Raw genomic sequence first — 26,565 nt, 5'->3', positions numbered from 1 at the left:
AAAACTGGCGCAGATAATGTGAAAAAATCACAGCCATTAATCATGACATCCTCCTGAAAAACTGCAGCCTCAATTGACATTTTCCATTTGCCGGCTGAGGAAACGTCTTATGCAAATTATGTCGTCCGCTACCGCCACCACCAGTGGGGCTGCAGTTAAAAGCATTGATAAATCATAACCATAAAACGCTGTGGCGCAGTTTTCCATGGAAGGAAAACTCAACAGTTTTCCTTAAAAATGATTACAAAAAGGTGGACGAACATCATCTTGTCCTTAGGATTTCCAGAAATTTTCATTTGGGTTTATAAAAATTACATTAATTATGAGAAACCATTTTAGTTTGTCAATCACAAAGATGTTATAAAGCCATCTATGCATTTTATGTATATTTTTATAGGCCTATAACTAATTATCTCAATCAAAAGGTCTTAAAAGTAGAGAGACATTATGCAAAGTGCTCGGACATGTGCGAATGTTTTGTGGTCACCGGACAAGATGTAAGAATAATCCCTGTTTTACCAAACTCCACATACATGCTTAAATACATATACATTCTCTAAATATATACGACAAAACAGAACAGACTTTCCCTATCACTCGATCGCAAAACAGTTTTGTGATTTTCCCCGAATCAACCGACCAACCGTCTGCCAAAAACTGGAAACCACACACTCGGAGGGTGGTGGCAAACCAGAGGGGGGAATGGGATCGATTGCGAGTGTGTGCTAAGCAAACTGTCAATATTTGATATATGTTAACACCCAGGAGCAGGATAACAAGTAGCAAGATTCCAGGGGCAGAGAACAGAGGCAATGTGTCAACATGGATGGATGGATGGATAGATGGATGGTTGGATGAATTTTGGCATATTTTTGCATGTGCACCATTTGGCAGCTGAATGCCAAAATGCCAGCCACAAACATGCGCGCCAGTGGAGCCGCAAAATTGAAGAAGAGAATGGTGGAGATGGTGGGCCAAATACAAACTCCTACCGATTCGGCAGCATCCGGAATCCTGCCAGACGTCAGTCATGTTGTCTGGCTCCGGCAGGAGGCCACATTTCACTGCTATTCAATATGTCAAAATCGTGTCGATAACGTTCAAACAAGCCAAAGTTCGTTGGAAGGTTAAAGGGGCTTATTGGCAATAGGGTATAGGGTTAAAAGACAGAATGTGGCAGGCTGACGATAGCCGCCATTTGTGGCTGCAAAATGTGGTTGACGCCTGCCAAAAATTGAAGCCAACAGCCAGGACATTTAGCCCTGAACAAGGACACTGGCACACGTTGTGCGCAAATTTTACAGGCTTCAATGTGATTTCGCCTAAAATGCTTACACACGGCCATTAAGAGTATTAAATTTATCAATTATCTAACTTTACTTCTTTTTATTTGAATTTTGAAGTCCATAACATGACTATAAGTTGACATAACTTGACTAACTAGACCAAAGGGTAATAAGAAGTAGTAACTTATTATATTTTTCTAATGATCTTTGTCCTTGTAGATGCAATAATTGCCTTTACTGATCCCTTTTCTTATGATTTAATTCAGATTTAAAACTCTGTAAATCAGCATTTATGATCCTTAATGAAGAAATTTTTACATTTACCCCATAACCTTAAATTGTTTAACGCCAAATGTGGCACAGTCATCGTTTAAATTGCACCCAAGAATGGGAAACTTAATTAATCAATTTCAAATCAATTACCACAAATTTGTTACCAATATGCAAAGACATGAATCACGAGTGCCCCAGACTTCCGGCAAGATAAGAGCACATCTCTCAGACGCAGGCTAATGGGTTAGGAGGGAGAGGAGATGATGAGAATGAGAATGAGAAGGACTGGTTTGGGCATAAACAAATCTTAGCTGTCAAAAGTGCTCAAAGCCATTGTGCTAATCTCAGAATTTGGGTTTTGGGCAGACAGAGACGATATGGCCAAAGGCAATTGCAACAATGCAATTGCAATTGCAGCAGAGGAGAAACAACGACAACTCTAACGGCATTCAATAAATCACTAAACACTTGAATGACGCTGCCAATGCAACTTGCAACACATTGCATACAGGCAGCAGTAGCAGCAACACCAACACTGCACACCAACAGCAGCAGCAGCAGCAGCATCAGCAGTACGAAGGGAGGTTTAACGGAAACGGATGCCCCCAGGATCCTAAAGGCAAAGCAGCAGGCATCATAATTCAAAATTGAAATTGCAACAATCAATTGCAACAACATGCAACAAATCGTTGGTAGCCTGGTAGCCTAATCACTGCATGTCCAGTAGTCCCCAAGGGTGCGGGTTGGGGTCTTGGAAGTTTTCGGACAAGAAGGGGCTCAGCTTGCCGCACCCTATTGCCCTGACATATAAATCTTAGTTGGAGTCGCCGTTCGGCAAAGATGATGGCCAGAAATGGCAGAGAAAGTGCGGAAGGCCACTTAAGGCACACAGGCGAGAGGCATGGTTAAGGGGGGGATAGCCCGGAGGACAAAGTTCAATTGTTCGAGTCGGCAGGTCTCCTGATGTTGATGATGATGATGCAGGAGCTTTGGTTAGTTAATCTGATTCGGTTTGGTAAAATCTAAAGATACCCTACGCCTTAGATTTAAAGAAGATTCAAATTTAATAAGTAACTATTAAAGTAAAAGAAAAATGCAATTAAATTCAATTTAAGTTAGAGATTGGGTTAAGGCTATGGTTAAGGTTTCTAACTGGTCCTTAACACCTAAGCTAGCTTTCAAATTTATATGAATTTCATTTCCATTTAAAAAGGCAACTCACAAAGGGCTCTTTACAATCTCACTCTACCAGTCTAAGGAGGTAAATAAAATAAAATGTGACAACTGGAGCCGACCAAGAATTTATTTACTTTAATTTTTATTCAACTAAAATGCAACCCTCTAGTTAGTCCCATGTCTGCAATTAGTCCAGATTTACATGACAAAGGCTTAGAATTTCTTCCCTTTTTTTTTTTTTTTGAAATTTTCCCCATCTTAAAAGAAAGTGCTGGCAGTTGCAGGTGCTTTGCCAATGAACCGCAGGGTATAATTAGTGCTGTACTTGGCTGCTAATCTGTGATTTTCCAAATTGTTTCGAAAGTGTCATAAATCAATGAAATACCAATAAGTCGTCGTCGTCGTCGTCGTTGTCCTGCTGCTGCTCTTCCTGCTGTTTTGCTCCTTCTGCTTCTGATGCTGCTGTTGCTGCTGCCGTTTGCAATTGTTCGAAAATGCAAATTTCGCAAAAGGATATGCCCATGCATAAATGCTGTGCCGCTGGGAAGGACTTGCCAAAGGAGCCCCATTGCAACGACAGCAGCCAGAAGCCAGACACGAAGCAAACATATTTCATGCAGTCTCAATTGGAATTCTAAATCAATCAGATTGAGACGACGCCGGCTCCACTCAGCTAACAGCTAACCAGTTCGGTTCTGTGCCGTTAGGCACCGTTCTTAAACTGTGAGAAAATGTTGAAAGAAGAAAAAAAAAGCAATTTTAAATACGAAATCTTAATCTTGTTCTGTAATATCTCAAGGAAATATCTTGTTAAAATCGAAATATTTAACAGTGTTAAATACATTTTTGAGAGAAATATATAAAAATATTAAAGAAAACCTTTAAAACTTGTCAATATATTTATCTAATTCATAAGCCATGTACAAATCAAATAAACTCTGCAATAAATCGGCATATTTTATTCCACAAATTTTCATGAACATTTCGCCCAGTGTATGAAATTCGTAGGACTCTGTGCATTAAGTAAGACACAAATCATAATCGTATGCGTGGGATGGGTGGTGGGGGAATACCGGGGCGAAGGAACGGTTATATATATCTAGGTGCCAGCTGGGCAAGGATCTCTGGTTTGTCCTCTCGTCCTCGTCCTCATTTCTCGTCCTGTTAGGAAATGCAAAATTTCAAATATGAATTGAACTGATATATTAATGGCCACTTGAGTTGCACTCCTCAGATTCTGTGGACGTTTGTCAGCCAAAAGTAACTGCAGTTTCCTGGGGGAAATTTTGGGGGAACTGTGGGCTGCAATGAGTGGGAGGGGGGAGGTGGTTGTATAACCTGCTCGGTGTTGGCATTTATAAATCAAAGTTTTGGGCCAACAACCTGCAAACACACACCGAAGGACACTTTGCATCCGTGTATCTTTGAATCTGTGCTTGTGTAATTGCCAGGACCTGGACTGCATCCTGTTTTTGTTGGCGGCGGGGGACGGGGGGGTTTGGGGAAGGACCTGGATAGAAGGAGGTCTTTGGGCTTATGGTAAAGGGAGAAGAGTGGCATGCCACAATTGCAGCAACTTATCTCTCGCCTGCCCATATAAATAATGACAAGCACGACGACAAATAATAACCAAACGCACACAGGACATGCCACAGGACAATAGGCCTGGGGGAGAAAAATAGGGTCGAGGTAAAGGACGGCAACGGCGGTCACTGTCTGTGAGTGAGTGTGCATAATATGAAAATTTATGTGCGGAAAGGATTGAAAATAAATTTATGAATTATATTGGTTAGAAAATTGCATCTACTCAAGGATATCCTTAATGTCTCCAGGATATGCATGCGTTCAGCTTAGCTTGCCTTGCCCCATTGTTTTTCGAGCTATCTGTTACATTCAACAATGTCCTGATTCAATTTATTGCTTGTTTGATTTGCATTCTAACCGGAGACACTCGCCAGATTTGTGCCTGTGTAGCTACCAAAAATATATATATATGGAATAAAGGACGAACCTTTATGGCATTTCCTCAATGATAACAGCTGCAATTTGCGCCAAAGTGCTTTTCGAATCATCATTGGCAAAAAAAAAAAAAAAAAAAAAAACACGCAGCCAGGCGGCTTATCGTAAAAATCCAATAAAAGTGGGCCACAGACTTCGGTTTGGGGACTTTTATGATTTTTCCCCTGCTTTTTTTTTTGACATTCGGTAGTTTATGACTGTGTTTTAGTTTCTTGCTACACAGAAAGAAAAATCTTAGTAATAAAAGTAACATAAAAAAATATTAAATAAATATATTTTTAAAGGGCTACATGGATTAACATCTTTTTGTCGGCTGAATATTATGAAATATAAATTACAAAAAGTTCTGTGTAAAAACATAATCTTTTTCTGTGTTGCAAATATGTCAAAGTTCAGTTACATGATTCGATGGGGGATTTTTGCGTGAGGTAAAAGGAACTGGTCATAAAACTTTCCCGACACGTTTATGCTTATCTAGATTGTGGAATCTGAAATCTCAATGCCAATACAAATCTACCATATATATATATTATATATCCACATCCTGTGGCAGTTCATCAAATGCCTGACGACAAGTCACGAGTTCCGCAATCTGGAGTGGCTTATGGCATTAGTTATTATTCGGTGGTGGTTGCTCTTAAAGGGACATCAATTCGTTGAGATACATTTCATTAGTCGAGCATCAAAAGCGCTTCTTTTTTTTTGGGGGGGGTTTTGGAACGTGCTTAGTGTGTGTTGCTTAGGGACTAGTTGAAAATATAAATCAAATAATACACGGATATTATTTGTGAAAAATTCTACTTAATACTTAATCTAGTTTGTTGTGATGTTTTAAGAGTAATTTCAGTCTTAGGTAATTTCAAATCAATAATTTATAAGAAAACTGCATTTACAAAAAGAAGATTTATTTAAAAACTTAATTAAAATGTATCCGCGACCTAGACCCTATATAAACTGCAACCAATATACAGTTTTCGAATCGAAAAACAGCTTCAGTGCACATGATAATTGCTGACCAGTTGAAATAATATTATTACAAAATCCACACCTCAATTAGAAATATAATGTGACATACCAATTACGTGAGCAATTACAGAGGTACCTCTGTACCTCCATATATATATTTGTTTAAAATCGGGTAAACAAAATCTGGGTCCATAAAAGCGCCGTATTCGAGGCCAATGTCATTCATTCAACATCAAGATGCGTTTCTATCTGCTGTTATTTTTGGCCCTGAGCTTCTGTCTGCTGGTAAGTAAAATTACAGATATTTCTATATATTCTATATATACATTTTATACACCTTATTTTTCTAGCAATCCTCCATGGCTGGAGTGAATTTGGTGCACGGCCTGGAGGCTGTTGGTCATCATCGCAACACCACTGGTTCACCACCACCCCGTGGTGCTCCGCCACCACCTCGCACAACCACCGCTAGCTCTTCCGGATAAGCAGATTGGTGAAAAAAAAATTGGAAAAATAAACTCCTGCGGCAACCTATTGACGAACCTTTGAAACAAACTTTAATGTTAGCATAAGATCTATGTAATTCCTTAAAAAAATACAAAAAAAATATTCCAGCAAAAAGGAAAGGAATTTTAATTAATTAAATGTATTAAGATATATGTAAAAATATTTAGTTATTACAAATATTTGGTTTTGAAAACAAAGATTAGTAATAAATAAATATCGAAGTAGATTTTATACATTAGGTTGTCAAAAAAGTCTTGCGGTATTTTCGCTTGTTGGCGCTGAAAGCGCGTAGTTCTGTTTTATTCGTCGCATCAGGTCGTACTATACCTTTTTGGAAAGCTCATTTCACGCGCTAACACGTGTTTGATTGATTGTCTTTTCTTTTAAATCGTTCGTGAGTTACAGTTACAAAATAAAGAGAAAATACGGCAAGTTTTACAGTACTACTACGATAAAGGCAAAAATGCATCTCAAGCCGCCAATAAAATTTGTGCAGTTTATGGACCCGATACAGTTTCCATTTCCACCGCACAACGATGGTATCAACGTCTTCGTTCTGGTGTGGAGATGGTCGAAGATGCGCCACGCTCCGAGTTTTTTGCCAGTAGGGAAGCGAGCTTCTTTGAGAGGGGCATTATGAAGTTGGCATCTCGTTGGGAACGCGTCATCGAACAAAACGGCGCATATTTGACTTGAATCGCATTATTGTAACCAATTTTATACCGCAAGACTTTTTTGACAAACTAATATATTTTCCAAACCAACCCAAACTTAAATTTATTAATAACAAATATTCCATTGTGTCAATTTTTAATGACTGATCTAAAATCTTCAACCCTTTGTTTAATTTTTATGAATGCATTTTTCACTTCCTAATCGATTTCGTCGGCATAAATCGGCATTAATTTGACAAAACTTTTGAGCTTATTAAATGAAATTATGGCTATCTCTGATGATGGGTAGTTCATAAAACCCATGGACACAAAGGTGAGGTTGCAATTTGTGATCTCATTTGTTGATACAGCATATCCAATTCTCCGCCGTCATTGTGGCCAATTGTGGGCATTGTGGCCTGCAAGAAGAGTGCGAACTATAAAAATGAATGGAACCGCCATGAAACACGATCAGTTGTTCGTTGAAGTTTCATAGCCGAGGATCACAATGAGGCTGTCTACATTATATATATTCATCCTGCTAATTACAGTGGAGTGTTTAATCCTTAGTGAAACCGCACCCATTGGTGATCATCCGAATCATGCCGGTTGTGTACGGATTACGATAATCAAGCGACCTTTGACCACGACAACAACGACAACTACAACAACCACTACGACCACAACAACTACGGCAGCAACTACAGTGGCAGCTGGTTAGAAAGGAAAAATTACTTCAAATTGATATAATTAAATACAGAAGATATGATTCTTTCTATAATTCTTAAAGTAAACCACGGCTAAGCTAAAAACTTTGTGTTATTTCTTAAATTAAATAACAGATTAACATCTACTATGATGATACGTAGTGGTAATCCAAAATATACAATCAGTTAATAAAATTAATATACATAAAATAACCAAGCCTTTTGTTAAACAGAAAGGGGTACAACATTCCACTCCACCATAACGTCGTATGGTAATCTTCTGTGAACCCTTTTGTAATCACTTCTGTAAGCCCGTATACACCACACTATCAAAATAAAAGGCATCCGAAATCATTGCACAGTAGACAGTAGAAATGCAATTTCAGCCACGCCCACTCCCCAAGGTGATGTAAAATGGGCTAGAAAGGCTGTAAAAGTCCACCGCACAATGCACAAACGAAGCTGCCGAATATAATTAAATATTTTATCGCATAAAAGTGCCAAAAATGAAACGACAACAAGAAAATGAGCAGCCGGCATGCGTTTTCCATCTGGCTCCTCTAACTATTGTGTTTTGTCTACACTGAGAAAAAAACAAACAAATATATAACAAATATTTCAAGGCATTTTGATAAGATTTTTAAGGATTTTTAAGATATTGATAATGACATAGTAAATAATATATTACATAGTTCTTTTTATGAGCTATATTTGATATATCTATTAAGATAAAAATTCCGATTTCGTTAGGTATACTTATTTTAATACATATATGCGTTGGTGCGCAGGTAGAGGCCGCCTTGCACACTTTTCTAAACCTCCATCCTTTTAACCCCTTTCGGCGTACTTCTAATTCTGTAAGCTGACATTGTTTTGGCAGGAAAAAGATTGAGGGGGAAACCAAGGATGGGGATTTTGTGGAGAAAACACATGTTCCCCGCAAACAATAAACCCGCAGCTCGGCGCCCCTCTTTTTCGACCACTGCATTTCTTGGGTCTCTTTTAGATGAAATCTTTTGGTCAACAACAACAACAGGAACAACATCAGTGGGCCATTGTTCTCGCCTTCCATTTTGTAGTGGCTGCTTTTTTCAACAATTTCCATATAAATTTTAATTATAATTTTTCTATGCTCATTTTCATGAAAACAATCAAAAATTACTTTTGTGCCTGGCTCCCTCCTGACACCCCCCTCTGCTCCAACGAAAAAAGAAGGTAGAGGTGAGTTGAGGGTTTAAGGGCTGAGGTTGGCCAAATGCAAATTGTCACTGGCATTTATATAGCCAACAGGCATCTGAAAACTGTGAAAATTAAGAAAAGGAACTACATATGCGAAAGGTTTGACTTTTGGGGAAATTCTGGGAATAACAATACTCTTTTTTACTCTTTTTTGAATTTTAATAAATGCAAGTTATTTAGTATTTATTGTTAAAAAAAAATCAAATGATCAATAAAATTTAATACAAAATAATTAAAGAATGAATTTAGAGTTGAATTAGAAACTAAAAAAAAGATATACTAATTTGGAAATGCAATAATAGATTTTACAAAGACTTTACTTTTTAGTATAACCTTTTTTTTGAGAATATTATAAACAAAAGGGTAATATGCTGCAGAAAGGGATAGATAGAGAGAGAGAGTGGGCAAATTATGTTTGAGGATAATAAGTAACACAAAAGCAACACGGCGACATAAACAAGTTAACAGAGCGAGGAAGTTTGCTGGCTTTTGTAGTTGGCAGTTTGGCACGTTAGCGCTGCCAGCTTCCGTTTCCTGCCGTGGCCAAAAAACAATCCACCCATATGACAACTGTCGCTGTTACCCCTGCACTGACCTCTGGCCCCTTAACCCTTAAACCGCTAGCTCCGTTAACCCCTGTCACTGGCCATGCATACAGCATAGTTTTTGAATATGCCGCGAGGTGGCGCACCTGTTCCAACTCCGCTTTTGTCCAAAAAAAAAAAAAACCTAAAAATCCACACAGTCCGGAAACTGTCATTATGCATTCTGATGACATTTTCGCCGACGTCTCTCTCTCTTTTGTGCAAAATTATTTTTGCAGTCGGCTAATTAAGAGACACAAAATTTGGGAGTGGTTAGCCAGTTCTTTCTTTTAACTAGATATATACTTATATATATCATCTATAAAAAAAAAAAACTTGGGGTCAAGTAAATTAATATATATTCATATATATATATTGTAAAACTGTAATTTTGTTAGTTTGAGGCCAAAAACTAATTTCGCATACATTTGTCAGCTCATTAACAATTCAATTTGCTGCATAAACGACCTAAACATACAAATAATGTTGCGGGGTTTTTTTGGTGACCCCAACAAAATAGTTGGGCACACTCGGATGCAGACTGACCACACATGAAAAGCAGTAAATATTCAATTAACGGCACAGGGTTAAACTAATGTGAAAACGGAACCCTTTGGGTTTTTCCGCCCTCTACCCAATCCAACTTATAAACAGAATCCCAACCCAAACCATTTGACCTTGGCCAGACGGAGTACACAGAGCCCAATCATTTGTGCCAGGCACTTGAAAGCAGAACCCCCAACTCAAAACTGGGGGATTTCTCTAGTTCTGATCCTTTTTTTTTTTTATATATATATAGGGATAGGGGGCATAGTGCATAGTAGCCAAAGGAAAAGTCTTATAAAATATTTAATATCGTTAGTATAAGCCTTTGGAGTACTTTATAAGCTTTTGGAAATAAATCTTCGAAATAAATATTTTATTTGAATTCTTATAATATGGCTGGTCTAGTTAGTAGTTCTTCCAAGAAACGTTTTATTGAATTAATAAATAATCATCGCAATTTTTCAGAATATTGTTTACTCATTCATTGAATTCTCAACTTTTCCAAATTGCCTTACTCAATAAGAGTATTGAAATTGTCGCTTTTATAGCTCAAATTTCCTTACCCATTTTTTTTTTGTGATTTTCCTTCTTTTGGGCAGCTGGCGCTTTGATTTGTCGGGTCGGGTTACATGTGCCCAATCTCCCCGCCCCTTTTTTCCAGTCCTGAACCATAACTGCGGGCATTTTTCTAATTACAGAGCAAAGCAACGCAGAAAACTGCTTTGAACCCATTTCGCACAGGATACAGGAACCCAAATAATTATGAATTGTGTTTTATTTTAAATATTTGCTAAGCTACCAAAAGGAACATTGCCAGGATGATGCCGGTCAGCCTTCTCAAACTCCTCAGAAACTGCCATCTAAATTCCCCTTCACGTTTTTGTCTCCTGTTTATTGCTGGTCTTTTGTCCAGAATCTGGAATCACTGATCGGCGATGGCGACGTCTCTCTACCCAACGTCTCACAAATGGTGTAAGCAGACGGGTGTCCACTCCATCCAAATCTGATTCCCGTAGAAGAAGACTCGTAACAAGGGCCACTATAATGGTAACCAAAGCTCCGAAGAGAGTGAAATATAGATACGAGATGCGGTACAGCTGGAAAGGTGCGCTAGGACTGGAACTTAACAGAAACAGAAAGTTTTTTTTTTGGATCTATTCAGTATAAAAAATGTTTATTGCTTACCTAACAGGGCCATCGAAGGCCAGACTGGCAAACTCCCGCGGTTCTCCAGCAAAAGTATAATTGCAGCCCATCGTGGAATAGGGTTTCCTCTTATAGACAAGATCGCCGGTGACCAGATCCCGCTGGGCACTCACACACATCCAGGCCATAACAATTAATGAACTAAATCCTCCAAGTAAAGCACCATTCGAATTAACCCATGGCAACATAACTCCGGCGGTAAATATACCCAAAAGTGGACCATTTGCCACCGATGAAAGGGTTATGGTAAGTTGTAGAACTGCACCCAATTTCTCGACAGCAAAAACGAGTGCAACGAAAATAATACCAAATATCACGACCACACTACGCATTACAAAGGCAGTTTGCCTTTCGCTAAGTGGACTCTTTCTGAAAGTTTTAACAAAATCTTCCAAAACCACAGCCGACAGAGAATTCAATCCGGTAGATAATGAAGATAGGGCCGCACTGAATACACCAGCAACAAAAACTCCCGGCAAACCAGGATAGGCACCCAATGTATCCATCACCAAAAGTGGCAAAAGCTGATCATTCCTCTGAGCCAATTTTGTTTCCAAGGGATCACATTGCGCATAAGTGGCATAAATCAAAAGACCCGTATAGCCACAGATCATTAAGAAGGCCAAAACACCAGCTATAAAAGTCCATATGGCAATCCGTGCATCTCGCAGCGTTGGCAGTGATAAATATCTCTGTATCATATTCTGACTAATCGCATTCGATTTAAGCCAATGGGCTACACCGCCCAAAACCAAGGAATAAAACGTATATCTTTCGCTCAGGTCCGTACTAAAATTTGGTCTCTCCAAGCGTGCTGTTTCCTTGGCCCTTTGCCATACAACTCCAGGTCCGCCAATGTCCAATGTTCCCTTGATCAAAACCAAAGCCATTGCTCCGAACATAATCAATGTTTGGATGACATCCGTCCAAACCACCGCCTTCAGGCCTCCAATGCATGTGTAGAAAATGCAAACTACACAAACAATGGGTGTCACTATATGGATATTAACTCCGGTTGCCTGATTGAAAGCTATAGCCGGTACATAAATCACAATTGGTAGCCAAAGAAGCTGGGAATATAACAAAAAAAAAAGTATTTACAGATCTTCAGAATTATATAAACCAAAGTATTAACTCACCGATGCCACAATAAACATGACAGATCCAAAGAGTCTTAAGCTTCTGTTATATCGCTGTTCCAAATACTAAAAATTTCAAATATTTTAAACAACAAACTAACATAGTTGATATATAGAAACGCACCTTATAAGTTGATATCAAATTGAGTTCGTGGAAGACCGGAAGAAAGAAGTAATACATGCAAAAACCCATCAGGACCAGTGATCCCATAATGTACATATACTGTGCACCATAAAGATACACCTCTGTGGGAGTGCCCAGTAAAGTGATACCAGATATAAAGCTAAAAAAATGGAAATAATTTTTTACTTTTATCAACATACTTCTTCTTACATACTTAAACTAACAGTAAGTTAAAACTTATTTCTAAACCCTATTAAATAGAAATTTCTTTCTGTGTAGAACTGCCTTGACCTTCGGCAAAAGCCTCATACCGATCAACCATCATCATCTGTGGGAGATCAAAGTGCGTTTTATACAATTCAATTAGCACCAATGTCGTCGCAATTCCTTAGTGGTTTCGCCATATATTCCTTAGTCGTTGGATTTGCCGATTGAGGTACGGGGATTTCGGAGCTTTGGGGTTTGAGGGGATGATGAGAATGTAGATTCCTAGCTAGTCGTAGTCGCCAACAACGGCAAGCGTCGGCAATTTGAATGCCCTGCATATGTGCGGGTAACTCAAATTGGAGGCCCACGAACGTGGAAGCCAATTATTAATTATGAAACATTTTGATTTGGTGCGTTGATAGGAGTGAACTAAACGAGTATGCTAAAAATAAGCGACTGACTTAACGACTGAAAACTAGAGCAAACGGCGACTTACACTATGTCGGCAATGGTTTTTTTCTTTATATTTTTTATAATGCCTGAATAGATTTCAGAGAGAGTTAAGAAACTTGAATTAATTCTTTCTTAATCAGGCGCTTCTAGAAGAAAGGGGTTTCCCATTTGGTTTATATAATATTCTTAGCAAGTGGTTAAATTTGAGGGAAATTCTTTTGGTATATTTATCTTTTTAGGTTTTATTAATGAAATTTACAGTTCTAAAGGTAATAAATATGTTATGGCTTTTTGTGGATATTTTTCTTAATTTTTCAAATAGTAAACATATTGAATGTTTTCGATTTTTCGGCTTAATATCAATTAAGTTTCATAAGTTGCTAGGACCCCGCTCTCAGCTAAGCCTAGAAAACAAAATAATACTTTATAAGGCTGTCCTAAGGCCAGTATGGACATACGCGATGCAGCTCTGGGGAACAGCAAGCAATTCTAATATTGAAATCCTGCAAAGGTACCAAAATAAGGTCCTTCGTACCATAACAGGCGCACCTTGGTATATGACCAATTTCGACATCCACAAGGATCTCAAAATACCCACAGTCAAGGAGCTCATGACGGCAAATGCTGAAAAGTATATAAACAGGCTGCACGAACACGAAAACATACTAGCACTTGGCCTACTGGATAACGGTGACACCCACAGGCGGCTAAAAAGATTTCATATATTAGATCTGCCTCACAGAAACATGTAAAATTTGTAAAAATTTGCAAATATTATTTGTACTTGTATATATGGATTAGGCTCACTGGAGTCTAAACCATCCTGCTAGCTTATAAGTAATTAACAAATTTGCTTATTGTTTTCGTTTTATAAAACAGATGGCAAATTATAAAGTATAGTAATTAAAAAAAAAAAAAAAAAAAAAAAATTTTATTTTTATCTAAATGAGATTCTGCCCAAAAGTCTGCTATACAAGAATCAAAAAACTTTTTGGCTTCTTACTCTAATAAATCTTCTAAAATTCTTTAAATTCTCACCTGGATATTAATGACATGGTGATGGGAAAGATTTTCATTTGCCTGCCACCCACCAAATAGGAGGCAGCACTGTTAGCCGCCTCTTCGGCACCATGATCTTTATGTTTCCTGGACTCCCTACGCAGTTGAAGGCAGAAATAGATTCCGATTACGGCACAAATGGCCAACATTAAGCAAAAAACCAAATAATCCAGCCATCCAAAGCTCTGAAGACTGGCCCTCAGCTCGTCCACGTGCATTTTCCCGGAACTTTTTTCGAACTCAACTCACACACAAACAAAAAAAAAAATAAGACAAACGTGAGAAAAGCGCACCGATCGCACCGCTCGAAGGCACGCATCAGAGGTGACTGGTGGTTGGGATTTTGGTTTTCAGATTTCAGATGACAGTGAGATGGAAGTGCAATTGTGCTGTTGCCACACACACCGACTATTATTGTTTTATATTTTTATTAATGATATTATGACACACACACACAGACACTCAACTAACGCCGAGATCGTCGTCACTTTTCGCGTGGCAGCTGCGATGGCGACTGAAAGTTTTGCTTAGATCTGGAGCAACAGCTGACAGTCGGCTGGCTGGACCAGCTGATTTTTGATTTGCACCAACAACCCCAACCCCTAAAAATCCATAACCACCCACTTGGCTAATTGAGTCAGTGGTTGTACAGCAAATTGAGTCGCCAGCATGGCACTTAAGTCAACGCATTGTCTTTGCCTTGGAGAATTCAAAAATCGAGGGACTTAGAAAGCAAATAATTTACACGTAAAAAAAATAAATAAATATTTTTATATAAATTATAGAAAAACAAAAAATAACAAATGTGATCTATACTCTTTTCCAAAAATTTCATACATATCCAAAAGTATTCCTTATTTTCTTCATTATTGGTAAACATCCTAAAAGACTAGATTTATCTTTACTCTTTTTTAATCTTTTTTTTTTTGGGTATTTTATTTGGGTTTCTTCTGCACAAATTTGTTTCTGTGTTTCTGGGGTGCGACTGTGTAAATTAACTTGATTAGATTTAGTCGGCAATGTGTGACTGCCTGTCTGCCCCCTGCCATCGCACTACAATTTTCCATAAAAACGATCAGCAGTGTTGGATTTGCTGTCTCGGATTTGCTTATGGAAGCTGCGGGTGTAAGACGATGCAAAGACGATAAGATTTTGGAATTTTTCTTTTTAGTTTTGTTCCAAGAATGAATTAATTTTTTGGAAAAAAAAGATAAGTTATATAGTACGTTAATCTTGCGTTAAATATTTTATTATCCACAGAAAAAAGAAGAAAAAAAATATACACACAAAAAAAATAAACTGCAGAACTGCTAAACACAATTTAGTAGACCGAGCCAACTAAGTTTATATCCCAAAATTAAGCCTGTAGATCTTCAGGCCAAATATTGTTGGCATTTATATTGCCGGGACTAAATCCTGGGAATTAAATAAAAATTATAGATACCTAGATCATATATTTACTTTAAATTATAAGCTTACCAGGAGTAGCTCCACTCATGGCCAGGATCGAACTGGTCAACTCCTTGATAGTTTTCTCCATTTCACCAAATTTTGCCAAATCATCGGCCGAAGGAGCAGCCCAACATCTCTGACCCATAAATGGGACCAAAGTTAGTACCAAAAAAACAAAAAATGTATAATTCATGGCTTGGATTGTGAGCCAACTGTGTAGTGATATGGGAGAAGTAACCTGTTTTATAGACCCATTATTATCAAGATATTTTCATGGTCGATTACTGGACTTAAAAGTTTCAGTCGTTATGCTTCAATACTTGCCAAATGACCAGTAACCGATTTTTATCTCAGCTTAATATGTTGAACATCATTTGACCTGACTATGATGTTCAAATTTTCGATACCTTAAATAATTATTTGTTATCGCCAAATATTTTTTAAGGACTTAATAACTAAGCAATTTGTGTTTTTAAAAGAGAAATATATTTCTACATGCTTATTTAACCATTATTATTATCGAGAAAATCGAGTATTTTTGTAAAAATTTTAATTCTTAGCAGATATGCATTCAAAATGCAATTTTACAATTTTTGACTTTATCGCAAGCCCTTTATCAAAATTGCGAATTGGTTTCTCCTATTTTCTCCCAAAAACAAAAGTATTTTGTCAATAACTAAGCCAGTAATGGTCAGAATATGGAATGCCGTACCTCGTTGTAATCGTTATTAAATTTCCAAGAAAACTGCTTTCACAGTTAAAAATCTTAATTTTTGGCCTTTTTTTGTATCAAAAGTTGTTGATGTTACCTCTTAATAAAAATCTGGTTTCCGAAATCTGGTTTCTACTCACTTTTCTTCGAAATAACAGAATTTTGTTAATATTATTTCTGACCATTTCGTAATTAATAAAATTGAATGTTCTTTATAACATATATTTTCTGAGCTAAAAAAAAATCTTCAGTTTTCAGCTTCAGCTGTAGCAAAAAGAGTCTGCACTTTAGTGGTTATCGAAGCATAAAATGAGCAGCAAGTGCCACTACACATACAGCTGGAGACACACTCACACAAATGTACCACCAGGATACATACATATATACACACAGGCAAATCAGAATCAAAAATTATATACGTTTTACACCTTGAAAAGGCATTGCAGTTTGGGTACGCAGTAAATTCACACCACTTGCCAAATGCGCAAGATGTTCTTAGTTAGGGTTTTGTTTTCACATTAAAAAATTATAAAAATAATTCGGCTTTTTAAAAATATTTAAAAAAGATTAAAATGTTTAATTTGAAGATTTTGTTTCAATACTTAACATAAGAAGGTTGATTTTTTATATTGATAGATATATTTTACTTATGTTTTTCTGTTTTTATAAGCCATAAACCATTGAGTTCGTCTACTACTCTGCAATCTCTATGTGTGCGAATGCCAGTATATCTATCTTTTTTTTTAATATTTCGCTGGCTGATTTTTCTCTCGCATTTCTTGTTTATTTATATGTATGTTCTTTTTTTTGCAATGCAGCAGCGTCAACGGCAAATTAATTAATTCCAGTGGAGCAATTTTTCAAGAAAAAGCCCTTTTCCCATACGAACACATACTCATATATATATATTCGTCCCCCACTTTTGGCGGGCCACTCAAAACCGTTTCGCAGGTGTTGTAATATTATTTGGAATTATGTTGGAATTTCTTGTTTTCTTTGCGCCCCGTGTGAGTGTGTGTTTTTTTCGTGCCTGCTGCTCGGGAAATGCCATGAAAATTATTTGCTTTTTAATTTTGTTTCAAGTTGCATATGTCTCTCTGTAAATATATGTGTGTATAAGTGTGTTCGTTGTTTATAGCTAACTTTACAGTTGAGAAAGCATTTGTTAAGTGGTTTTAATTAGTTGCCCCCTCACTTTCCCACACCCCCGATTTTTCCTAAGCCTCTTTTGGCCGTGCTACCTGTGATTGCATATCCTGCCGCCAAATTTTAACTGATGTGTGATATAAACTTATACGAATATACCATATTTTTGTAGTTAACAATCTTTTTAAAAATGTTTCCTTAAAATCTCTTAAGCCAAAAGAAGGCCTGTGTATGGAGGTAGTGAACCAGTCAACCCACTCAGTTGATTTTTTAACCTTACCTGAACGCAAATAAGTCTGCAACAATTTGGAAATGGAAATGGAAACACTCCTTGCCACAGTGACACTCAACATATGCAAATGTCTACCACTACCACCATCACCATCAGCGTCTTAAAAACAAAAACGCCCTTCTAAAAAAAATTCCATCCCCCCCATTACTTTTTGTTTTTTTTTTTTTAGCGAGCCACTGTCATTCACACTTCGGTCATCGTCACTGGGAAAGGCATGTAATGGGTGCTGCCATTTACAATATTTATCAAGTGCGCGAAACACACCCAAAAACTGGGATAGCGATTAGCTAGCTAGCTGGTGGTACTGAAAATGGAAAGTGGAAAATAGGGAAATGAGGATATGGAGAAACTGGGAGCAGGACTCATATATTATGGGCTCTGGCATCGTCATCGGGCCTATGCGTGGCCCCTAATTACATCGCATTGTCATAACAAAATTGAGCGCATTTGACACGCAATTGCTCCACAGTTGGCGGTCCACTAGAAGAAAAAATAGTTCTTAAACTTAGTTTCTACAACTATTATTAAAGTTATTTTATAAAACACTCTTCTTAAGATAAAGAATTTCTTATTTTCTTACTGTACCGTTTCCTATTTCGTGTTGTTTTTTCTGGAAAACATTTTTTTGGCTACATTTCTTATTAGCTTGATTTCTTTATTTTAGCTACTTTGGCTATTATTGTATAATTTTCAGATTTTTTTTAAACAAATGTATTTGTTAGACTTATTTTATGATATTTTCTTTCAGTTTCGACCACGATGACATGTGAAAAATGCCACCGAGGTCGGGTAGTCAGCACTCAGAAGTCAGGAGTCAGGGGTTGAAAGTCGAAGGGACTGTTGCATCAGCCCAACTAGATAAGAATTAATTGTTCAATGGCACGCATTGCACTAAATATTTGAATATATACATATATGTGTATACACCCGTTAGTTAGCTCTTCCCGTTAATCGGATAAAATTCATAATTATTGTTATTACTGTCATTTTTCTAATGACCCGCCCGCGCACCCAAATTGCGTGTACTTTTCTATTAAGATGAGCTATCAAACGCACTTTTTCGACTGCGCTTGACTTGTTTGTTTTATTTTCGTTTTGGTTTTTTTTTCTTTTTTTTTGTTAGCCAGGTTCATATTTCGACTAGGATTCCCAATTCCAGTGGACTTAATGTTAACCATCCCTCGGATCTTCGATGGCCACGCAACGTCGCACGCGTAAATTATGTAATTAAAATTCCACACCTTAATTCGGGCAATTTATTACACAAGCTTTTGACTAATTGGATAACGATCTTTAACTATGTCCACTAAATACAGACCCACGTATTATAGAGTTGGGGCAAAAATGGGATGGGGCGGAGGCGCTGATGTACTTATGAGTTCATAAACGATTGCATTCCCCGATAGAGCTGGCAATTAATTGAACTTTTACCAGAAGGTAGCTTTTGAAAGGTGTGGACTTTGGACTCAAAATAGAGGTGAGAAGTATTTTGGATAAGGTAACTACATTATGGAAATAAAATCTTTTAAAATTGTTTATTTAAGGAATTGGCATGCCAGCGTGCAAAAATTTATAGATAAAGTGCATTTTAATTTTTAAAAAAAGCCAGGGTACTGGCAGAACTGAAGACCGATCTAGCGATTTGTTGGAGTTGTAGCTGCGCTTGCCGATGGTGTAGGAGTTGTTGAGTTGCTTGCACTCGATTCTGTTGATCCGCCAGAGTTAGATCCATTGGAGTCGTCATTGTTGTTACTGCACAAAATAAAACTTGGAAAATATCTGCAGAAAAGTCTTGAAGGGCTGGGGTAGAACAGCTGCTGGATAATAAACAATATAATGAATAAATTTCAAAGAGTTTTTTGTTAACTTACAGCTGATGTTGTTGGGACTTGCGAACTGAAGAAGACAGCCAGGAATAGGCCAAGAATGGGTAAGAAAATCTTCATTTTGGCTTGGAAGTATTTGAACTGAATTTTTAAGTTCAGAAACTCAATATTTATAGGTAGAATTTCTTTAACTTTGCTTTTTCAACGATAAGCATTTACTTGAAGTCGTGTTCTTATAAAAATAGGAAATTTTAGTTCATTATCTTAATGAACATGAAATGAGTTTGCTCTACAAAACTCCATAACGAAACTGCAAAGAAACGTTCGCTTGATAGGTGTATTTTTGTTAGTGTATTTTCCAATAGGTAGCTATAAATTAGACAATAAAACAGAGTTGGACACGAATGTTATAGACAAGATCGAAGGTTGAGATTGGTAGTACAGTTTCCTAGTCGCAAATTTCCATTCTTATATCGCTTAGAAATCACGTTTCTGGCGCAGAGATGGCCCTCCACGAAATATGAGGTATACACGACCGACATAAAAAGAAATGACTATGATAATTTGTAAATATTTATCAAAATGGCATTTTTAATCCAATTTATCATCTCTCTTGTCCTTTAAAGAAGCACAACAAGTACTAAATGTTCCCTACGTCCGCATGATAGACTGGATAAGTACAGAGATATTATTTTTAGGAATTTTTGGAAATATTAGGTTGTCCAAAAAGTCTTGCGGTATTTTCGCTAGTTGGCGCTGAAAGCGCGTAGTTCTTGTTTTATTCGTCGAATCAGGTCGTACTATACCTTTTTGGAAAGCTCATTTCACGCGCTAACACGTGTTTGATTGATTGTCTTTTCGTTTTAGTCGTTCGTGAGTTAAAGCGTCGCAATCATGGAGATAAATAAATAGAAAATACGGCATATTTTACAGTACTACTACGATAAAGGCAAAAATGCATCTCAAGCCGCCAATACAATTTGTGCAGTTTATGGACCCGATACAGGTTCCATTTCCACCGCACAACGATGGTATCAACGTTTTCGTCCTGGTGTAGAGGTGGTCGAAGATGCGCCACGCTCCGAGTTTTTTGCCAAAAGGGAAGCGATCTTCTATGAGAGGGGCATTATGAAGTTGGCATCTCGTTGGGAAGGCGTCATCGAACAAAACGGCGCATATTTGACTTGAATCGCATTATTGTAACCATTTTTATACCGTAAGACTTCTTTGACAACCTAATATATAGTATGATTCTGTCGAATACTGGTACCTAATCCAGTTCAGTTTTCTTAGTTTGATCCTTGTGATTTTAGAACGAAATCATTTCCACACTTTAAGCTTAAGCCTAATACAGAAACAATATTACGATATTGACCAAAATATACCAAAAATATTTGATTTTTATTTTTGAATCTTCTTCGTGGAGGTACCACTAAATAATTTGATTGACTAAATTTTGTTTTGGGGCTGTCGAGCTTAATTAAGTTTTTGAAACGAATTAGAAAAGCATAAATAGGTTGATCACATAATTTAACTGTTGCCAAATCATGGATAGTTTGATCAAATAAATGGTTCTTTGAACTTCGGAGATGGAATACCGCTTATCAAAATCCCTTTAGGAGCTTATACATTCTGACTTGTGAAGACGATTATGAATTTCTTAAGCTACAAATTCTTTCGACTTCCATTGGTCTCACATTTTTGTTGCCTTCTTGGTCAACTTTTGAAAAACTTTTTTCCTTCTTTATTTTAAAAAAGGTTAAAATGTTTTCCTAAAATAAAACACGTCAAATATTTTTCAATGCTCGGTTATATATTTAAAGGCTGGCATGCAAAAGTATAAACTCAAACAGCTTTTTAGTGCAATAATCTAAATTCATTATTCTGGTCCGGTTGGTTTGATGTTCGGCTACTTTGTGTCATCAAAAAGTGCCTTGAAGACCATATTAGTTCTGGAAAATCAAACTTCGCTGAGCACCAGCGGTTGAATTGTTGCCCGCTGAAATGGTTGAATTCGAATTATCGGAAATGAGTAGAGCAAAATTGCAAAGTTCGCATATTTCTCCAAAGAATGGAATCGCACAGAAGATTTTCTCTTGCTGTTGCAGCAATTTTACAAAGTTTGCATTGCTAATACCCTAAAAAAAACTCAAATTATTAGTATATAGATGTAGGAAATATATAATATATATATTTTTAACTTACGAAAGATACGCTGGAGCACAAGAAAATATTGAAAAAGTAGTTGTTATTACAAAATTCGAGAGTCCGATTATAAATCGCTTGGACATCACACTAGATGGGGATAAGTTTTTATTAATTGAAGAATTTTCCAGGATATTTATATAAGGGATCTTACTACAGCAGCCGAAGTTTGAACGTTGCATAAAACGGCTACAAAAATGGCAAGAATTGCAATGGTAATCTTCATCTTGAATGTTGTCTTAAACTGATTTTGGAAACTTCTAAATGTTGTATTTATACTAAAAAATGGAGCAAATTGTTGGCTTACGTTTAAGTTTAAAAAAAAGTTGATGGGTTTAAAGTCGTGATCTTAATAAAAATCGTGAGAATAACATCTTTTCCAATAATAATAAATATCTGCAAACAAAGTCTTAGCGTAATACTAAATATGAAAAGAGAAATTGTAATTTATTTTTCTTATTATTGCTAAAAGATAATTTTTAATTAGTTATTTTTATTTGGCATTTTCATATTTTTGTGAATAACCAAAAACCACCACAATGACCTGACCAGTGGTCATAATTTCCATACAAAAAACTGACATTTTTTCTGGCCCCATACATTAAACACAAATTGCTCGCTGTTTTTTTATCACTCTTTTTTTTATTCACGTTCTGGTCAATAATTCGCAAAGCCATTGATGAAAATTAAAACACAAATCAAACGCGGCGGCATATAGCAATTTCCATCATTAAAGCGGGCAATTGAATGAGTCAACAGAGTCGACAGTTAAATGGTAAAGGTGAGAAGTGGGCGGTGGTGGGTATGACGCCGTGGGCTAAAAATAAAACGCTATATACTATATACCCGTATACACTACACTTATACATAGTGTGTTAAGCAGCAGGGTCAACGAAGCTTTTTCCGTACGCGGCGCACGTTGGGCCTTATTTAGCCGATTTGCTGGGCTCAATACGCTGGTGGTTTTGCTATTTCAGTTCGTATTCGCCGCTCAACGTAAAATGTTGTGAGGCATTTGAAACCCAAAAACAAAAACATACTCACTACTTATTTACCAATTTCTGGTCATGGCTTTTGTCGTCAAAGTATTGGCCATTTTTGTAATGGCAACCATTTTCTTGCACGTGGTAAGTGGAAAATCAATAAATTTGCTATTTCTGTGAAAAATTATAATGGCGAAAAGACAAATTATGTGGATTTGAAACAAATTTTATATATAAAACAGGCCCTTGCATTGGAGTTAATGGATGACCTCGGTTTTGGAAACGAAGATGAAGTTCATCATTTGGACGAGGAGTCCTCTGCCGAGGTGCCTGGAATTTTAACTGGTTATACCAGGGATACGATTGCCCATTTCAATCCTCGGAAAGCTGATGCAGGCTTTCGACAATTGTGGGAACGAGTTCCTCCTCTACAAAAGGTCGATGTAATTAAGAGAAGATAGAGGAACCTATTCATAGCAAGAATTATTAATTTTAAGTCGTGACCAAATAATCAAGTTAATGTCAGTATAATTAATAGATTTTTTTTTGACAAAGTATTTATTAAATTGATATATAAATATTTATAAATATAATCAAATCAGCGTAAAAAGCAACCTAACAAGCATTTCATTTTTAAATTATAGACCAGAAAAACTATTTTTACATGATGAAATTCTACTTTTGCCTTGCATTTTATAAGAAACCATTATTGTATGGTATAGGAACGATTCCCCTCGAGGTTTTTTTTTGGGTCAAACCTTTTTGTTTTTGCTTTTGGCCTGGGGGGCCCAAAGCAACATCCTCCCACCAATAACCCACCCAACTTAGTGGTTTAGGTCTCCCCGTTTTTTAAAAACCAAAGCAACCTTCAACCCAAGTAGTTTCCTAAGGAAAGTAATAAAAAAAAAAAAAAAAAATTTTTAAAAGGTGGAAAAAAGCGGCCCTCCTTAGGTTAAACTTTTTTATTTGCATTATGTTTTAACCAATGGATGGAGATAGCCAAAAAAAAAAAAAAAAAATGAGACCAACTCTGTTTCTGTTTCGGATGTTTTTATCCCATTTTTTTGTTTTTTTTTTCGCTGAATGTTTCTTCTTTGTTTTGTAGAAAAACGCACAAGTTTTATGGTAGCATAAAAGTTTTTGTGGGTAAAACTTTGCACTTGTCTTGCCGAAAGGGTTTTACAATGATGCTATATGCGACATGCCACCCCGCCGAACTGTCCAAGTGGGCGTGACGACAGCACTTAATATTTCAGGCATATCATTAGGCGACCAGAATATGCCTAGAAACTGATTTTCGCTAAGGGTAGGATGAGTGCTTTTTATAAACACTTTTTTTTTTGGTCGGCCAGAATGTGACACTCAGTCAGTCAGTTAAATAGCGCGGTTACTTAACCCCGAGAACCCCAGAAAAGCAACTTTCGGCTGACCACTCTGAAATGACTAGCATGCATTATCATTAAAATAAATTATTAGAGTCCAGTGTGGCCACAAAATAAAACGCATTTTGCACGTTTTGTGTGCGAGAATTTTTTACACGATTTTTACAACTTTTTTTGCGGTTGCGCTAAGTACACAAAAACATTTTGGCTGCAAAATGGGATGAGGATGTTGTATAAGGGAGAAGATGTCCTTTGTTGAAGATAAAAAGTCAAGTTGAATGCGTTTAGAGTTAGGATGTAGCATTTATTTAACCCACAAGACGCACACAAGAAATAACTTTGCATACTTTTAGGCAGCAGAAGCTCATGTTAAATACTAATGCAAGAAAGAAGGGTCTTTTTCCTCCTCCCTCCACCCTCCACCCACCACATCACCCAAAAAAAAAAAAGACAATGAAAACGGAGTAGAAAGTGCGCTAGAAGCCACGTAATTTCTCAAGTAACCTAACCACGTAAAGCATAAAATATTTGCCTTTGAGTCGGGGGCAAAAGTATGTCCAAGAAGTTCCCCAGTTTGCCGCAAAAACAAGTTGCAAGCCGCTCATTTGAATACCCAGCTACGAACTCTTTCTCTTGGACATGCAAACAACTTTGACCACGCATTTGTTGGAGGCTGTAGATGCAAGTGCTAAACGAAATATCACGGTGATTAAACTTTTTAATACCCTAAAAGAAGAAAAATTTGCTTTGGTTTAGTTTAATTTTATAAAATACAAAACCAAAAGCGAGGACACTTTCTCATCACAATAATATAAGTTTGTTATCAAAATAGTTTCAAAATATTAAAAAACATAAAGTTTTAATTATCAAAAACTTAAATTTTAAATCTTACAAACCAAATATTTATTATATTTTGGTGTTAGTAAAGAGTGTGGAATTTTGAGAGTGGTGTTTAAGCCAAATTTCCATTCTTCAATATAAAAAATACTCTCAAATCCGTAATACCCATTATTGACGCTATAAAAAAATGTTCAAAATCAAAGGGAAAAATAGCTGGACGTAGGTGACGATACCAAAACAAGGGACAGAATAGCAACAGTCTCGGCAGAAGTCAGCCAGTTGACTGGCCACATGCTTCATGCTGCCAGGCACATGCAATTTGTAAGCCAAAGCGCATAATTTACAACGGGTAGTGCCCCGACTTCTTTGGTTCTGAGACACAACCAAAAAACTCAAGCCCCCAACCCTAAAAAACCAAAAACCATATTCACTGGCACCGTTTGCCGTCTTGGCCAATGAAGTGCCGGTTGCGGCCAGTACATCTTGGGTACACCCGATGGAGAATCATTCGAAGTTTTGGACCCAAGGAGATAACTAACACCGATTGTGGTTTCCCTCAAGAAAAGCAGTGCTTAAGTTCAGGCTCCAAGAGCTGTGATTAATAGCCTAAAGTAATAGTTAGAATAAGAATATTTAAGCGATGTTTTGATTTCGTTTTAAGTGCATAATCAGCTATTTACATTTTATATTAAACTACGTTTTTAGATTAATTTAAAGCGGATGATGATGAATGTATGTTAGAAATATTTATCCTAAAAACATTTTGAAAACTACTACTAAAACTGGAAATGTAAGTTTTCGACATTCACTCATTTGCATGCCAGGAAAATGCTTACTTTGGGAGCCTATCTAGCGACTTAGTCCTGAGCTTAGTTTTTCTTTCGTTTTTTTTTTTTTTTTTGGGAGGGATTCTGCGACCCTCGTGTTCTGGCGCAGCGAAAACTCTCGTGAAGAAGAGCCCAGGATTCGCGTGGGCTTAAGTGTCCTGGCCAAAAGGAGTGGCGAGTCAAGTGGTCTTGGTCATAAAAAGACAGGGGAAAATGTTAGTGGTAGTACGAGTAAGCGGTGTCCGCAAGAAAATAACTTGTAGCAAATTAAGTTTGTTAGTAATTAGAACACCACTAAGGACACCTGAGTGCCGGTTGAATTTATACTCGTGCCAGGGCCAAAAGGCAGGACAACAACACACAACAATTAAACTTGCCGCCTCTAATTCCACCTCCTTTTTCGGTTGCCGAGTCTTCGAGTCCTTCGTCCTTTCTCTCATGGCAAGTAAGGTAAAGTAACAAAAGTTCTCCAAGTCCAAGCCTGCCTTTGCCTTGTCGAAAATTCCTCAACTCGAAAGTTGCCAACTTTGATGTTGATGTCCAAGAGAAGACTGGAAAAGGAGTTGCATTCTTCGTTAGGGACGTGAAGAACAACCGTCAAGTGAATGCCTGGACATTGGCCAGTAGCATCCTTTAGCGCTTAACCCATTAATTACCATTAGAGTCTAAAATGCCAGCAGAGATTTTATAGCTTCGTAAATACGATGCAATTTTGATTCTACAAACAATTTGAACTCTTTTATGATTCATTTAGCG

General features: G+C 37.1%; 7 protein-coding genes across 8 annotated transcripts; 3 read left to right on the top strand and 4 right to left on the bottom strand.

The window, feature by feature from the left end:
* The first annotated feature begins 5,901 nt into the window (after positions 1–5,901).
* LOC108104961 lies at positions 5,902–6,341 on the top strand. The gene is made up of 2 exons (XM_017211327.1): positions 5,902–6,005; positions 6,071–6,341. The coding sequence occupies exons 1-2, from the start codon at positions 5,958–5,960 to the stop codon at positions 6,203–6,205; spliced, it is 183 nt and encodes a 60-aa protein (XP_017066816.1). The 5' UTR covers positions 5,902–5,957; the 3' UTR covers positions 6,206–6,341.
* A 1,025-nt stretch (positions 6,342–7,366) lies between these two features.
* On the top strand, positions 7,367–8,009 carry LOC108104959 (exocyst complex component 5). The gene has a single exon (XM_017211325.1). The coding sequence runs from the start codon at positions 7,389–7,391 to the stop codon at positions 7,599–7,601; it is 213 nt and encodes a 70-aa protein (XP_017066814.1). The 5' UTR covers positions 7,367–7,388; the 3' UTR covers positions 7,602–8,009.
* A 2,704-nt stretch (positions 8,010–10,713) lies between these two features.
* On the bottom strand, positions 10,714–14,853 carry LOC108104950 (sodium-coupled monocarboxylate transporter 1). The gene is made up of 5 exons (XM_017211316.2): positions 14,124–14,853; positions 12,426–12,585; positions 12,302–12,367; positions 11,142–12,232; positions 10,714–11,078 (listed from the first exon to the last, which is right to left on the bottom strand). Exons 1-5 carry the CDS (start codon positions 14,360–14,362, stop codon positions 10,829–10,831), a joined length of 1,806 nt encoding a protein of 601 aa, XP_017066805.1. The 5' UTR covers positions 14,363–14,853; the 3' UTR covers positions 10,714–10,828.
* Positions 14,854–14,965: 112 nt separating this feature from the next.
* LOC108104958 lies at positions 14,966–16,743 on the bottom strand. Its single transcript, XM_017211324.2, has 2 exons — positions 15,624–16,743; positions 14,966–15,560 (listed from the first exon to the last, which is right to left on the bottom strand). The coding sequence occupies exons 1-2, from the start codon at positions 15,787–15,789 to the stop codon at positions 15,502–15,504; spliced, it is 225 nt and encodes a 74-aa protein (XP_017066813.1). The 5' UTR covers positions 15,790–16,743; the 3' UTR covers positions 14,966–15,501.
* A 2,519-nt stretch (positions 16,744–19,262) lies between these two features.
* LOC108104956 (phosphatidylinositol 3-kinase 2) lies at positions 19,263–19,717 on the bottom strand. Of its 2 annotated transcripts, none has more exons than XM_017211322.1 (2): positions 19,618–19,717; positions 19,263–19,560 (listed from the first exon to the last, which is right to left on the bottom strand). In XM_017211322.1, the coding sequence occupies exons 1-2, from the start codon at positions 19,690–19,692 to the stop codon at positions 19,381–19,383; spliced, it is 255 nt and encodes an 84-aa protein (XP_017066811.1). In that variant the 5' UTR covers positions 19,693–19,717; the 3' UTR covers positions 19,263–19,380. The 2 variants fall into 2 exon arrangements, with proteins under 2 accessions (XP_017066811.1, XP_017066810.1); XM_017211321.1 differs by having other exon boundaries at positions 19,263–19,563; positions 19,618–19,716.
* Positions 19,718–21,364: 1,647 nt separating this feature from the next.
* On the bottom strand, positions 21,365–22,031 carry LOC108104953. Its single transcript, XM_017211319.1, has 3 exons — positions 21,932–22,031; positions 21,778–21,867; positions 21,365–21,710 (listed from the first exon to the last, which is right to left on the bottom strand). The coding sequence occupies exons 1-3, from the start codon at positions 22,001–22,003 to the stop codon at positions 21,519–21,521; spliced, it is 354 nt and encodes a 117-aa protein (XP_017066808.1). The 5' UTR covers positions 22,004–22,031; the 3' UTR covers positions 21,365–21,518.
* A 563-nt stretch (positions 22,032–22,594) lies between these two features.
* On the top strand, positions 22,595–23,408 carry LOC108104955. Its single transcript, XM_017211320.2, has 2 exons — positions 22,595–22,904; positions 23,003–23,408. Exons 1-2 carry the CDS (start codon positions 22,845–22,847, stop codon positions 23,219–23,221), a joined length of 279 nt encoding a protein of 92 aa, XP_017066809.1. The 5' UTR covers positions 22,595–22,844; the 3' UTR covers positions 23,222–23,408.
* Positions 23,409–26,565: the final 3,157 nt, after the last annotated feature.

The sequence above is a fragment of the Drosophila eugracilis genome, unplaced genomic scaffold (genome assembly GCF_018153835.1).
Source record: "Drosophila eugracilis isolate 14026-0451.02 unplaced genomic scaffold, ASM1815383v1 contig_2147, whole genome shotgun sequence".
NCBI lineage: Eukaryota > Metazoa > Arthropoda > Insecta > Diptera > Drosophilidae > Drosophila > Drosophila eugracilis.
This window is presented reverse-complemented; position numbering and strand designations above follow the sequence as displayed.

Excerpts from the sequence above, each read along its gene's own strand:
- LOC108104961 (XM_017211327.1), top strand. The coding sequence starts at position 5,958 with ATGCGTTTCTATCTGCTGTTATTTTTGGCCCTGAGCTTCTGTCTGCTG. Across the intron at positions 6,006-6,070 it reads CCCTGAGCTTCTGTCTGCTG|CAATCCTCCATGGCTGGAGT; the intron begins GTAAGTAAAATT and ends TTATTTTTCTAG.
- LOC108104959 (XM_017211325.1), top strand. The coding sequence starts at position 7,389 with ATGAGGCTGTCTACATTATATATATTCATCCTGCTAATTACAGTGGAG.
- LOC108104950 (XM_017211316.2), bottom strand. The coding sequence starts at position 14,362 with ATGCACGTGGACGAGCTGAGGGCCAGTCTTCAGAGCTTTGGATGGCTG. Across the intron at positions 12,586-14,123 it reads ACCATGTCATTAATATCCAG|CTTTATATCTGGTATCACTT; the intron begins GTGAGAATTTAA and ends CCATTTTTTTAG. Across the intron at positions 12,233-12,301 it reads TCATGTTTATTGTGGCATCG|CTTCTTTGGCTACCAATTGT; the intron begins GTGAGTTAATAC and ends TTATATTCCCAG.
- LOC108104958 (XM_017211324.2), bottom strand. The coding sequence starts at position 15,789 with ATGAATTATACATTTTTTGTTTTTTTGGTACTAACTTTGGTCCCATTT. Across the intron at positions 15,561-15,623 it reads CATGAGTGGAGCTACTCCTG|GATTTAGTCCCGGCAATATA; the intron begins GTAAGCTTATAA and ends TTTAATTCCCAG.
- LOC108104956 (XM_017211321.1), bottom strand. The coding sequence starts at position 19,692 with ATGAAGATTTTCTTACCCATTCTTGGCCTATTCCTGGCTGTCTTCTTC. Across the intron at positions 19,564-19,617 it reads AAGTCCCAACAACATCAGCT|CAGCTGTTCTACCCCAGCCC; the intron begins GTAAGTTAACAA and ends TTTATTATCCAG.
- LOC108104953 (XM_017211319.1), bottom strand. The coding sequence starts at position 22,003 with ATGAAGATTACCATTGCAATTCTTGCCATTTTTGTAGCCGTTTTATGC. Across the intron at positions 21,868-21,931 it reads TTCAAACTTCGGCTGCTGTA|TGTGATGTCCAAGCGATTTA; the intron begins GTAAGATCCCTT and ends ATCCCCATCTAG. Across the intron at positions 21,711-21,777 it reads TGTGCTCCAGCGTATCTTTC|GGTATTAGCAATGCAAACTT; the intron begins GTAAGTTAAAAA and ends AGTTTTTTTTAG.
- LOC108104955 (XM_017211320.2), top strand. The coding sequence starts at position 22,845 with ATGGCTTTTGTCGTCAAAGTATTGGCCATTTTTGTAATGGCAACCATT. Across the intron at positions 22,905-23,002 it reads CAACCATTTTCTTGCACGTG|GCCCTTGCATTGGAGTTAAT; the intron begins GTAAGTGGAAAA and ends TATATAAAACAG.